The 14,408-nt window shown below is 37.8% G+C and overlaps 1 protein-coding gene and 2 pseudogenes across 3 annotated transcripts in view; 1 reads left to right on the plus strand and 2 right to left on the minus strand.

Moving 5' to 3' along the window:
• Window positions 1–126: 126 nt before the first annotated feature.
• On the plus strand, window positions 127–10,394 carry LOC111335282 (uncharacterized). Of its 2 annotated transcripts, none has more exons than XR_015999006.1 (12): window positions 127–507; window positions 1,150–1,268; window positions 2,782–2,842; window positions 2,962–3,100; window positions 3,814–3,901; window positions 4,511–4,598; window positions 4,676–4,773; window positions 5,213–5,309; window positions 5,980–6,082; window positions 6,971–7,017; window positions 8,284–8,529; window positions 9,002–9,036. XR_015999006.1 is itself a non-coding variant. In XM_022951723.2 (12 exons), the coding sequence occupies exons 1-12, from the start codon at window positions 1,157–1,159 to the stop codon at window positions 9,491–9,493; spliced, it is 1,149 nt and encodes a 382-aa protein (XP_022807458.2). In that variant the 5' UTR covers window positions 547–1,156; the 3' UTR covers window positions 9,494–10,394. The 2 variants fall into 2 exon arrangements, 1 of the variants encoding a protein (XP_022807458.2); XM_022951723.2 differs by lacking the exon at window positions 127–507 and adding an exon at window positions 9,407–10,394 and having other exon boundaries at window positions 547–1,268; window positions 8,416–8,529; window positions 9,002–9,116.
• A 695-nt stretch (window positions 10,395–11,089) lies between these two features.
• LOC148734379 (uncharacterized) lies at window positions 11,090–11,893 on the minus strand (annotated as a pseudogene).
• Window positions 11,891–14,408, minus strand: part of LOC148734380 (uncharacterized) — a 7,133-nt pseudogene continuing 4,615 nt past the window's right edge. Inside the window, exons 3-4 of the transcript XR_015999007.1 lie at window positions 14,262–14,302; window positions 11,891–12,337 (exon numbers count right to left, since the gene is read on the minus strand). The product of XR_015999007.1 is annotated as an uncharacterized LOC148734380 (transcript). The remainder of the gene's footprint in view (window positions 12,338–14,261; window positions 14,303–14,408) is intronic.

The following is a 14,408-nucleotide window of genomic DNA, read 5'->3' on the forward strand; positions in this document are numbered from 1 at the left end:
TTTGTTGGTTTTAGAATTTGTGTGGACATTTATATATATATAACCCATCACTAGTACTATGGCTTTGAATTTGGTGCAAATGCACAATTTAGATGTTAGGGGGGGGGGGCCACACGAACTGTTTGATTGGAGGTAAAATCATCTTTGAATAGCTCTTTAGTAGGAAAATAAGGAGACATTAAACTAAGGGGCTCGAAAAGCACTCTGGTAGAGTCTTGTTTGCGGGAAAAACTTGATAGAAGCCGAATCTTTTCACCCATAACCCCTTTCATGAGCTCTATTTCCACTGCTTAAACAAGTCCTTCGATCCTTCCGAGGGGGAACTTCGAGTGGTAAGGGCAGGCTGATTCCCAAGTAGTAATGGTAATGGAGTCCACCTCAGCAGTTCTACAGGTCTACCCTCTTTTCTCTATCGTCTTCTCTCCTTTTGTTTTAGGAAATCGTCACCATTTAATGTTTTTTGTGTGGATGTGGATTCGTAACTAATGGACTCGTCTTTGTAGTAATGTAAGAATAATCGGTCTGACTCGCACTTCAGAAGTTATAAGGCTTACTGCTGTGTACTGTTTTGTTTTAGAATGTGACTGAGTTAGATTTTTATAAGTCACCTTGACATGCATTCAAACTTCTGAGACAAATATATTTCCTCACGATTTCAAAGTAAATGCATCCCTTCCACTGAAAAAGCGACCTTTCCTTAGCGTTCCTGTTACAAGACTAAGTCAAGGCTGCACACGTTATCCACGCGAAGGCAGTTTGCACCCCGAAAATCCTTCTGATCTGCAATTTTTTCAACCAAAGTTTACATTCTAAGATCAGTGCACCCTGGAAGATGTCTCAATTCCAAAACTCCCCGCGCAATACGCTGAAAACGAGCGTTTTCTACCAGCATTTCCAAGTTCGCTTCTTTCTGCTCAAGATGCTTTTGATGCGAAGACTGAACATGGCCGCGGAAGAGGCTTGGAACCTACTTTAGTTATCTAACGCTTTCGTAACCTATTTTACGCTTTTTCTCGAGACGTGAGCTTGGGACATCTGTGTTGTGATCGTAGATAGTTTCCTCTCGTGTAGGGCTGTTAGTGTTATCCGTCACTGTGCTCGATATTTCTTTATATAACAAACAGTATAGAGGAGTTATATTATTTTTAGGACTATAATGAGTACATGTGGTGATGGTGTTCATCACATTTTGCTTCGCGCCGAGACAAAACCAAATGAGCAGCGGAGAGCTCTAACCCCCGATAAATGCCAGGAGTTAATTGAAAAAGGTAAACTTCGAGGTTATATATATAATACTAGGCGAATTATAACAATACTTTTCATTAGGACGCAAACTTAAGTATTTTGCAAGTACTAACTGAAAGGTGAAGTGAACTGTTGGATTCGTAAATCTAGTGTGACGCGACTGTCCTGCAATCGACCTTTTGGCCCATTTTCATAGCTCCGAAACACTTCAGTTCACTGTTGGACTTGAATCGTAGGTCAGCTTAAAATGAATCAATGCTAATCGCGGCCTAAGTCTCCTTCACAGCCGTTCTTTGATCTGATCAAGCAAACACGCGAACAAGAACGATTGCGAACAAGACTTATCATGTCCGTGAAACTCGGCCTCAATTTAGTTTAATCACAGGGGGCCCATACAAATTATCTGTTTGTGTCGTTTGTGTAGCCGACTGTAGTTTTATAGTGAATGTACTAGATTTACCGTTTGCCTCACCTATAGTGATATATTTCTGACTATGTACACAAATCATAGATAAATAAACGTTTAATTACTTTACCTGTGGTGTATAGTCGTCCTTTTGCCTCAAAAATGTTTTTTTTTGAGCGATTTTGAGTAAGTCTGAACTAAAAAAAAAGAACATTTTTGAGGCATAAGGACGACTATACACCACAGGTAAAGTAATTCAACGTTTTTTTATCAATGATTTATGCACATTGTCAGCAATATATCACTATAGGTGAGGCAAATGGTAAATCTGGTACAGTCACTATAAAACAACAGTCGGCTACACAAACAGATTGTATGGGCCCCACGTGGTTCAATAATGGACGATCCGATTTCACAGCTACTCATAAATGTTTTACCATATCATCCTCTTCTGACAAGATGTTCCCACAGCCCTGTACTTCAATGGGAATACGGTTTTGGACAAAAAAAAAAAAAAAAAAACTATGGCGGAATCACTAGAATGCCCTCAGGACCACAGCTTTGTTTTAGAATAGTACGAGGTTATAGAAATATCTTTCCACCAATGGTGTGAAGCCAGGAGTTATGTACAGGAATTTCTGTGGTATAATGAAATTAATTTGCACAGGAGAGTTTTGTTGATACTGCTGAACAAGTCTAATTTCAGCAACAATGACTGACATTGATTTAATGACCTGAGCTGCAAACATCATCAGAACCATGAATTTTGCTGAGGTTGTCAAAAATTCAGAACTTTACGATGAACTGTCCTTTTTATGGCTGCCCTCAGTTGATGCCGTCAGTCTTTACAAGGGTCAGATAAATTATGACAACATAATTTTGGGCACATAAATGCTATAGTCAGAGCATTGAGTATAACCTTCAATTCCGTGAAAAGAGATCTGCACAGATGCTCACGAATTCAGGTCCTGCCTAATCTGTTTTTCAGACTCTTGCATAGAAAGGCCCTCTGATCAGAAAATGCTATATAATTGCAACTGCTCAGGTGTATCTGTATTACCATTTTTTATGTTGCTGCTAAGAGCCAGGATCTGTTACAGTGAGTTTATTATCCAACTTTTTTTTTTTAGGTTTTCAAGTTTCTGTAGAATATTCTGACCAGTCAGCCTTCAAGAATGAGGAATATCAGTGGTATATGCATGCTGTTTTTTTGGGCAATAATATTCTAGGGTGGAAAACACTTTCTTGTTATTGGTCATGTGTTTGTATATTTAGGGCTAATTTTCACATTTTGATTAAAATTTTTGTAGCATACCAGGAATCAGTATGGTCCAAGCTGGATCTTGGGTCCATGTTCCGAATGATGTTATAATTTTGGGACTAAAAGAGCTTCCTCAGTCTGATGAACCAGTATCTCATAGACACATCTACTTTGCTCATGCTTATAAGGTATTGATACCAAGCTTTTACATTGTTTAACGCAATTCGATTGGGGATTTTAACAAGAAATTACACTAACATACCTGTATTTTGTGATTTATTAGTACTGGAAACCTTTCTAGCCAAAGGAGAAGACTTAATGTAAGGTCAAAATCATAAGGAGTGGTTGTCCAATCTCCCAATCCTGGCTGCAAACTATTATTTACTCAGAACATGTTTCAATGATCATTTACAGACTTTGTGAATAAGAATGACCAAAAAGCTTAATTATTCTTTTTGATGCAAGAGATTGACTTCATTTATTCTGCTTGATAAACAAAAATAGTTTTATATGAAAATTAGATATTGCAGTTCCTGAAACCTATTTTTGCTTGGTAAAATTCACCAAACACTGAGGATGGAGACACTTTGTTGGGTGTAATTATGATTCATAACATAATTATCTTAAGCCCTTATAACTCCCATGATTGACCAAGACAGAACTTCTCCTTACAATATCAATACAATATCAAGCAGACAAGTGATGAGAATACAGAATAACGTCAATTAGGGGATTATTAGTTGATCTAGTACCAAATTCTTCAGAGTAATGTTATGAGAATTGTATAGCAGACAGTAAGCAGAGTTGTTACTTTCATCCTGGGAGTGAAAGGGCTAAGAGAGGGTTATAGCTCATGGTTCATCATTATCAACTTTAAAAATTCCTTGTATTTTTCTCATAGAATCAGACAGGTTGGGCAACTTTACTCCATCGTTTTATTAAGGGAGGGGGCAGCATTTTAGACATTGAATTTATGACAGATGTAGAAGGTAAGTTCAACGTTATCAAGCCTTTTGAGAACCTCATTTTGTATACGATCTCTAGAGCTTAGGTACTGTACTTCCACAAATATTATTTGACCACCTGCTCCCCCTTCATAATTGCCCACCTTAGACCAAAGTGTCATATTTCCTTGAATAAGCATGTGGGCGCTTATTTAGAATTTCAGCTAAAAAGGGGGGGGTGCTTATTTGAAGGAGGGTGCTTAACTGAGGGCATATTCGAGGAAATACGGTATTTATGGTTGCAAAATTATCTTTTTTTGAATACTCAAATATTCTCATCTTCCTGTACCAATTCTAGCATTTGAAACATTTAATATCTTGCACGTTCTTGTTCAAGAAAAGCTATGGTCACCTGGAAAATGTTAGAGAATTCTCAAAAACGAATAATTTATTTCAATAAGAAGGGTGTATGAGTGGTAAAATTTTACTTTAGAGAGTTTCATGTGGTGGGGATTATAATCAGTTGATAACCAGATACCTTTGACTCCAGTTCTCCTGGAAGACTCCTTGGGATGTTCTCGCTTTTTTCTTCCTTGATTGTATATTGCGAGGTCAAGATAATTTAGAATTTTAATTGTTTTTTTTTTATTTAAGGTAGGAGAGTTGTGGCAGAATTTAGTGGAATGGCCGGACTTGTTGGAATGGGACTGGGAATACTTGCTTGGTGCCATCAACAGTTGAGGTATGATTTTCAAAAGGTAAACTAGTTTCAAAGATAACTTTTAAGGTTATGTTTAAGTTTACTTTCATTGTCAACAGTTCTGATAAGCCAATGGGTGAGGTGAAACCATATGGTAATGAAGCAGCTTTCATTGATCACATAGCACTACAAATCAAACAAGTTGCTGAATTAAAAGGTAATTCTAGTACAAATAAACAGTCATCCCTCTTCACATCTTAATTCTGATTCTTTGCTGAAAACGAGCTAAAAAGTTACTGGTAGCATCCACTTACATCAAAGAATTCAACAGTGATGACCCTCAGTTAATTGGCTTGGTTCAGGTCATGTTCCTTTTAGAGCTATTGGTTGGAACAAAGTTGGCAACAAGTTGGAGCCATTGGTCTCTGTTGCAGACTGCTTCATGCATTCTGCTTCCTTTGTTCTTGAGTGGGTTGACCTTCTCTAAACAGAGAGAATCAACCTGGAAGAATTGTTGCCCGATGGAGGGTGTGAAGAGAGATAAGTCTGTTTGCAATTACATTGTAATTCTACATTCCAAGTAAAATCATGCACAACTGCTTCATCTTGGATAAAAAGAAAAGGTCTTTAAGATTACTTGCCATTCTTCATTGTAGGTGTTCAAAAAGTTTTCCCTCGGATAATGGTGATTGGTGCCTTGGGTCGCTGTGGAAGAGGAGCATCAGAGATTGCCCATAAACTGGGTATTCCAAAGTGAGATCTTGCTTTATAAATATATCTTATTAACCAAGTGCGAGGGCCATACTGGGAGAATATTGGCCTGAGGTCTTGACAGTATGGACCAAGTGCAGCGAGGTCTGTACAAAAAAGACCAAGGGCTGATATTCTTCCAGTACGGTCCTGAGCAAGCTTTGTTAATAAGAGATTTATTATACGACTGAAGTTCAAAGGAACACAAGTGTGGTATCATTCAGGACCATTCGGGACAGTGGCCGGTCCAATACTTAGAGAACATTGGCCCGGCAATAGAGCATTTTGATTGGTTGATTTTAGTTATTGGCCCTCTAACTGCCAGAGTTGTGTAATAAAATACATTACAGAACATTGTCAATAAGTCTTGGTGCTATAGGGTTATTACCACATTATACCAATTATCAAGTGAATAACTGTAGAGTGACCTAAATGCGTAATGGAATAAATGGGTATTAGATTCAGGGAAATTGATGAATTTATGATTATTTCTTTGAAAATTTGTGTGGTTGCTAGCTTAAGGTTATTTTCAAGGGATGATTTTGAGTAGGTCATCAAAGTTATTGATTTGGGGAAAGAAAAATAAACATTGAGTTTGATCCTACTTTAAGTTAAAACAACACTTTATACAAATATCAAGCTTTGATTATTGCCACTATGGATCCATTCACAGGTCTTCTATAGCAGAATGGGACATGGAAGAAACAAAGGCTGGAGGGCCATTTGAGGAGATACTAAACTATGATATTCTTATTAGTTGTATTCTCCTAACAGAGGTATGGCTCATTGAGTGTCATACATACATTTATTATCCAACTACACTTCGCAGAGTACAAATAATGCCATAGACGAGTACAAATATCACGGGGTATTTGTTCTCTAGAGTACCGATTAAACAGGTTTTCTTGCATTGTGCAAGCGAAGAATTGAATTGTAGTTATGAAAAAAAAATGGTGGACAATTTGAATCATATTTCCGACGACGAAGAGTCAGAATGGCTGGCAAATATACATCCAAGTTTATTAGATGAATTAAACGAAGAAAAACAGCTAGACGACCTGGAAATTGCTTCATTTATTGAAGAAAATAGAAACAACAACATGACAACGCACTAATTCCATAATCTGCTTCGCATCCTTCTGTCACGCACTCCCAGTAAATAAATATCTGTGAAATTCACCTGCACTGAAATATGGCACAACTCGTAAAATACTCAGCGATACTACACAACAAAACGTCTAATAAGATATATATATTTCACATGAAATGACCTAAATTATATCATACTTTTACCTGTTGTTAGGATTGATAAAGAGGTAAAGTTGTTTTTTAAAGGTTTAATGCATTATAAGTCATTTCAGCAAAAGAAGTCTGAAAAATTTATAACCAGTGTCTGAACACAGCACCAGTTTGTGCCAGTGCCCTAGGCACTAATGCTCTGGCACCAAGTGTGAACATAGATTGTCAGATTGTTCCAGATATAGCTTGGTGGGTGTGGGTGTACCTATGGAAAGATTTATTCACAAGTGTTTTATAACAATGATTAGCACTATGAAAACAGTACTTGAGAAATTTGGGAAGAGAAAGTTTGAATTTTGAAAACAGTACTTGTAAAATTTGGAAAGAGAAATTTTGAATATAAGACTATGTAATTTCTTTTCTAGAAAATTCCACCATTTCTCACAAAGGAAATGTTAGAGAGAGAAGACAGGTAATATACTCTTTTACCTCTCAGTTTGAGATGTAGACCTTAATGTGGAATGGTTAATTGACTGTGTAACTGAAGAATTCTTTGATTTTTTTATTGGCCCATCTACTTAAAAACTTTTTCCAACTTTTATGATTAACCCTTGATACTCTAACATCATTATGCATATTCTCCTTACTGTCCTCTCTACATTTCCAGAGGTGCAGACAAGGAGAATTAATGTAACAATCATGATCTGCTTTAGTTGGTGATCATCTCCTTTATTGTTGTGACCTATGTGTAATTTGCCTCCCAGTTAGCTCCGTTGGTTAGAGCACTGGATTGTGTTGTGTGGGAGGTCGGGGGTTTGAGCCCCAGCTGGACCAATACTCATGGTCTTAAAGGGGAACTGAAGCCTAAAATTGGTTTATTGTTTGCATTCATATTTCTAGTTAATTAGCTTTAGAGGAGTAAGATAAAGTGTCGATATTTATTTTCGTTCACTTCTTGTTTTTTACGAGAAAATTCGATTTGAAGTTGCCTTTTTCCCGCTTTTGGGGCTGTAAGACCATTGGCTCAAAATTGATCAGCAGCGGTCGTTTGTGACGTCATTGGTGGGGAACCAACTTAAGAAAAACAACTGTTATTATTTCATTTTCATAGTTAATCCCCATTACAAGTCACTCAACTTCGATAACTCCATAACCAAACCAAATTTCTGTAGGAAGAGTACGGGTTTACTATCTTTCTTCCCCACCAGTGACGTAAGAGTGAGCTAAAATGACTGCTGACATCACTTTTCTGAGCCGCCGTACTATGAGGCGAAAATACCACTTTAAACTATTTTTCCGAGGCGAAGTTGGGCCCAAAGACTGAAAAAAACCCTCAAACATTGTTATTTGAACCATAAGCTGCGATTTTAAAATGGTTCAATTTTAGGCTTCAGTTCCCCTTTAAAATAAGTGAGGAGAATTTACTGCCTTTCTATAATCAAGAAATGGATAGATATTCTAGTCTTCTCGGATAAGGATGAGTAAACCATAGGCCCAGTCTCCTGCAGGGTTAGGGGTGGGAGACGTTAATTTCCCACACACGAGATTACTGTGTGGTGGATGTCCTCCCCTGGGGTGGGATGGGTGGGAATTGGCCCTGAAAAGCCCCTATGGGGAGTGGTCAACTAACCTATGTATGTATGTATGTATGTAATTCAGGGGTAATATTATAAGAAGAAATTGAACTGTCAGGGTTTTTCAGCAACTCAGTAGTACCCCTACTCTTTTGTACTCCTAGGTGGAGAGAGGAATGGCCGGATTTTAAGTACACGTTTCACCAAAACACAACTGCCACAGCCAGGGCTCAAATCTCAATCTTGACCTGGAATCTGGTCCCTTAAAGCAATTCACTGTGTTGTTTTATTTCTAGGAACCTGAGTGTGGTGGTTGATGTGAGCTGTGATCCTAATAATCCATACAACCCTTTGCCTTTCTACCATGCAACAACTTCATTTGATAAGCCCTGTGACAGAATAAGGCTTAGGTAAGTCATTGGTTCCTTATTTAACTTTTTTTGTATAACCTAAACAGTGGCTAATATGAATTTAAAAAAGGACAGGACAAAAAAAAAGGGTAGAAAGGTTTCAGGCCATTTTTGCACATGCCCAATTGTAACTGTGGTTTTCAGAATGTCTTTTTTTTTTTTCTTGTAAGAAACATACTTGCCTGTGATTAAGTAATTCTTTCTGTTAAATGGAAACGTTCCTGAATCACATAAAACTATCTGTGGTAATTTTATTATTTGGTAACGATAAGACTTTATCATCTGTGTTGTCTTGATGCCATACACTGATTGGCTCGGTTCAAATTTTGTGGTGTCATTGTTCATTTCTTTTAGTGGGATTTGTCAGTTTTGTGTAAGTGACCCCATTAACAGTTTTTGCTTTGTTAAAATATCTTGTGTAATTTGGAAATTTATTCTTTTATATTATTTTTTCTAATTTTTCCCTTTTCAGATCTGCTAAGAAACTTGATGTGATAGCTATAGATCACTTGCCTTCTGCTTTACCCCGTGAAAGTAGTCAGAGATTTGCCAATAAGATGACACCTTATTTGCTGAGATTAAGCGATGTATGTATATGCAACAACTCACTGTTTATTTTATCAATCTTGGTGGTAAAATAAGGTACCTGGTAGGTTGCTTGTATCCCCTCCTGATACCACCCCTGTAGAATTACAGTTTGGCTTCATATACCTTGCACTTCCCTAAAATCTTCAAATCTGAACCTCCCCCCTTCCCCCCACCTCCCCCCCTGGAATTTTCAATAACTTCTCTTAAGAGTGATGTGGCTATTTCCTTTAACTACACAATAATTACCTTCAGATTTATTAAAAGCATGAATTTTTTCTTTGAATTTTAGGATCCTGTTTGGAACAGAACCAAGAACATGTTTGATAAAAAAGCTATGGAAGCAATGGCAATTTTGAATTCTGGCTTCCTTCATTGACATTAAGGGAATCTTGACATACTTTCCACTAAATGATTAGAGATTACTTTACAGTTTTAAAACCATTAATATTTAGCAGACTCTTGTTAAGACGTGATGTGCACTTGCAATTTTTTAAATTGAAATTGATCCTGAAATATTTTCATTTCATGAAGCATCTTTAACCACCCCTGGTGGAGTAAAATGAAAGGGATGAGAAGTTTGTTTTAGGTTGTATCAAATTAATTTCATCAATTATGTGACTGGTCCATGCAGTTGTCTTCAGGTGAATGTTTGACATTTGATTTGAGCATAAGCTTCAAGCCAATAATATCACTACTCTACTTGAATGTTATTAACATCTTATTTGAAACAAATTGTATTCATCACATATGGAGGACCACTTATCTATTAAGTGAATATTTTATATGTGTTGGAGTATATTAAGTTATTTTTATCTGTCACGTTGCTGTACAAAGAACGCTTTACAACTTTATATGACCTTTTTTTTTTCCTTAAAATGCAGCTTTGTGTCGTTTTGATTACGTGATTATAAAATATCCTTTTTTGGCTAGCTGCACAAAGAGTTGTTTCAGTTTAGTTTCCTTTACATCATAGAAGTATATTAGGCATTTTTTCACGCAAACATTTTAGTTTTAAGGAGTTGTCCCTGGAGTAAAGAGGAGTTTTATAGGAGTCTTTCAGAGTTTTTTTTTACAACTTGGAGTTTTCTCATACCCAGAGTCAAGATCAAACGTAACTCACGATTGTCAGTTGTGTTTTCTGTTGTCAGATTTGTAGTTTAGCTTGTTTCCTTAGCTTAGACAAATCGTGCATTCCTTTTTAGTTTTCACCGCAAGTGTTGTAACAAGTCGGCTAGCCTGATTACATGATTTAGTCCAAATAAACGTGTGTAAGAGTCTGCTGTCCATCCTGTACTTCATTCACTGTGGTTGACCTGGCGAACCCAATTACGCTACACCCCGTGTCTGCTGCGCTGGGAACGCGACATTATGCAATAAATTAAAAGTTACTGTATGGAGTCGGACTTCTATTTAAAATTTGCAGTACGCTACATCACAAAGAAGTACTCTAATACTGAAAATAGATCAAATTTTAAATTTCAGGCATGCATCAGTGCATAAATGGAGATCATAGTCAAATTAATTTTTTATCTTTGTACTCAAATTGGGCAATGAGAAAGGTTATTAAAAAGAGGGTTTGAAGTTTTTGTCCACCTTCAAATGGCAAACAACAACAACAGTGAGAAGTGGTGGTGAACAAAATGTGTTTCTGTATTTTTTTTTTTATCATTTGTGTTGACAATTCCTCTCTTATTTCAAGGTAATTTCTCAATTTGTACACATTCACACTATTAATAAGTTCTCTTCGCCATTCTACATGTCTCCATGATGCTAAAATAAAAAGATGAAAAACTGTAAGTCCCAGCGTGTACCCTCATTCACAGGATAGGACAAGTAATGGACTGTTTACATGAAGACTGAAAACAAAATTGAAAAACTTAACATGTGACACTAATAGTTGATGTTTTCCTTGTATGTATAAGTTCATATCTAAAAGAAAAAAGTGGAATATTAAGTGAAAGAAATGGTTTTGAACAACAGCAGGTAATGTAAGAGTTGAGTAGCATATGCATAAGATGACTTTGGTAATTAATATCTACTAAGGAATTTTGTGTCTCAAAAAAAAAAATGGTTTTAGAATGGTTTTTTCAGTTGACTGTTTCGTTAAGGATATTGAGAAAACTGATTAAATATAACAGCAGTTTTCTTGAATTCCAAGGTTTGTTATAATTTAACTTTTCAAACCATTCTCTCAGTAGATTGTCAGCCTCTTCATTTCCAGTCAAAAGGTGACTTTCAAAAACTGGCGATGAGCTTAATTCATACATAGGCTTGTGAGAATCAGGGGTGAAAAAGAACTTGCCTCCCTGTTCAGAATTATAATATGGACTTAAATTTGTAACATTTTCTACATAAAGAGTTCCTGGAAAGCAGTACATGGAAACAGCAGCATAATAACTTGATTCATCATCAGAAATCATGCATTCCCTTAGTATAAAAAATAATTCTAAAACTCGAACTGGAACCATGCTACCTGACCAATGCGAGTCTTCTTTGTAGTTCTTGAACATAAACAGGAGTATGTTCTTAATATGGTAAGATCTTACAAGCTGATGACAGCATCTTTTGCATCCAAAGATTTTACTCAGTTTTGGAAAGAAAGCAGACAGAATGCATTTTGCAATGCATTAGACTTTGATGCGCCCATCTGTGGAAGGGATTGGAACGAAGAAAGCTCTAGACGAGGAGCAGTACTTCTTACTGTATCTGCCTTACCAAGAATAGCGTACAATTCTAGGGGTGATTCCTCCATAATGTTGCTAATAGCCAGATTTAGCAAGAGGACGGGAACGTCAGTTGACAACGGCGCGCGCAGCAAAAATACTGGTTAGAAACTGGGTCGAGAACGTCGGCCCGTTTTTATTGCACTTACAGCAGGACAGATAGGAAACAACTTGATTAACTCCAATTATTTCTCCATTAACTGTAATACTTTCAAAGACTGTAAATGGGAGAACTTCTTGAAATTGTGGGGCAGATTCGACTGTGGAGCCAGATTTGGCAGTGTTTAGGCAGATTTCATGGCTCATCTTACCTTTGTATACACATATATCACGGAAGGTGTACGTGTCACCCTGCTTAACTCTGCCAACAAAGTTCTCATGTAATGTCATTTTCATGGTTCCTGATGGATCAGCTATAATGGCACGTTAAAGTTGTAGGTTTTTGGAACCGACAGTCTTTGAAGGATACAAATGGGTAACTTTGGCAGTTATTGTAACTATTTGGCCAGGGGTGTCACGAAAACTAAGACCCAAGACCTAAGACCCCTCGAAAACTACGACCACTCGAAGACTAAGATTGTCACTGTCTATTTAATTCAGAAAGAAAAAGGGAGCTTTCCGTTTCGCTTTTCACTACACATTAGTGTGGATGGGGCCTGTTTTAATTTAGGTAATTGTGAAGAAGAGCTCCCCAAAAAACCTGTCCTCGGAGCACACTACGAGACTTCGTGGCGATAGCAGAATTGAAAAAGGTCGCCTCGAGGGAACTGGACCTCGTCCTCCGCGACCAAGAAGTTCAATCCGTGCGAGATCTGGAGGTTGCCTGTCGCAAAAGACTTCGGCGCTACATCCCGGTCATGAGCAACATGAGGAGAGAGGGGCAGCTGTTGCCAATGAAGTTCGCGGCACGATTTTACGAGTGAAATATCTTGTATATTTCACCACGCACAAAACGGCTCCTTTAGGAGCCACCAAATCTTGAAAGTCAATTGTCAACGTATTAAACATGTTGGATGTTGTATCAAGCGAGGCACGATTCTACGAGTGAAATATCGGATCACTCAACGTTTCTGGTAAACCAGACCAAAAACTCTTGATCTAAAACGACCACGATACCTCGTTTTGCCACTCTGCGACAAACGCAAATTAAAAAATTAATAATTTAAACCCATATGCTTTTGTAACGGCAAACTTAGAATCCCTAACATTGTGTGATCGTTTCACGGACAAGCTACCGACAAGGTACCGACAGGTTACCGACACATTACCAACAGTCGGCCGACTGTCGGCCGACTGGCGGCCGACAGGTAGCCTATATTTCAGGCAAAACCTGTCGGCCGACAGACGACCAACTGTCGGCCGACAGACGACCAACTGTCGGCCGACAGACGACCAACTGTCGGCCGACAGTCGGCCGACAGTCGGCCGACAGTTGGTCGTCTGTCGGCCGACTGTCGGCCGACAGGTTTTTTGGGGAGCTCTTCTTCACAATTACCTTAATTTATATATGCAAATATGATGGTCTAATCAAAGTTCATGTAACTTGACCCTGTTGGCCTAAAGTTTTGTGGACCACAACAAATCACCTATGACAAGGCGAGAATCCGACCTTCTTAAAAGGGTATAACTGGACAAATTACAACATATCCAACGTCCCAGACATATTATGGAAAGATACAAAAGCCCATCCACGCGATAGAAGATGAACTGAGCTGGTCATGAATTGTTGTCGTTTTCACATTTCACTGCTTAAATAATACTACTGGAAGTCATGCACAAGAGCCGCGATTGGAAATAATGATCTTAAAAATTGCGTTTCAAGTTTCCCGATAATTGAAAACAGTATACTTATTCTAGTAGAATACGTTAAACGGCCATTCGTTCGAAACGCGTACATCGAAAGGACCGAAAGCATTCTCTACTCACAGGCAGCCCAAGCTCACTCCCAGAAAAGCAGACGTGACTCTTACAGTGTTGCGCAACGTTTTATATTTATAAAGGTTTGTATCGGATGTTATCGGTTTGCCTTAAAAGAGAAAAAAATGTCTTGTTTTGAAATAAAATGGACTTACCTTATTGCCTTGTTGTTTTTTTTGTTGTTGATTACCAGCGTCTCAGGCCATTTTGAAGCGTTTTCGGCGAGTTAGCGCTATTTTGGTGTTCAACTGCTTTTTTATACAATAAAGTAACACTCAACGCAAAATCTACCAAATCGCTCAAATTCGCCATTTAGAACCACAGAAACGACAATACACAGAAAGTGAAGTAGGTTTACATTTATTTTGAGCCTTAACATAGACATTCCTTGATATAAATTTACGATATTACGACTCTTCAATATTCTCCCACACATTTCTTTATATTTCGAACAAACCGACCAGACGCGCCGCTTGTGTGGGCTCCCTGTGGTTTTCATGACACCCATTTGGCCAGGCCACACAGATTTCATGTTGGATAGTGTACTGCTAGTCGGAACAACCGCCAAGTTTCCAAAGATCTCACAATTTATTCAGTCATCTTATTCACAGGAAAGTACTCGAAATCTCTGAACGGATTAGAATTGTAGTT

This window comes from Stylophora pistillata, chromosome 3 (assembly GCF_964205215.1).
Source record: "Stylophora pistillata chromosome 3, jaStyPist1.2, whole genome shotgun sequence".
NCBI lineage: Eukaryota > Metazoa > Cnidaria > Anthozoa > Scleractinia > Pocilloporidae > Stylophora > Stylophora pistillata.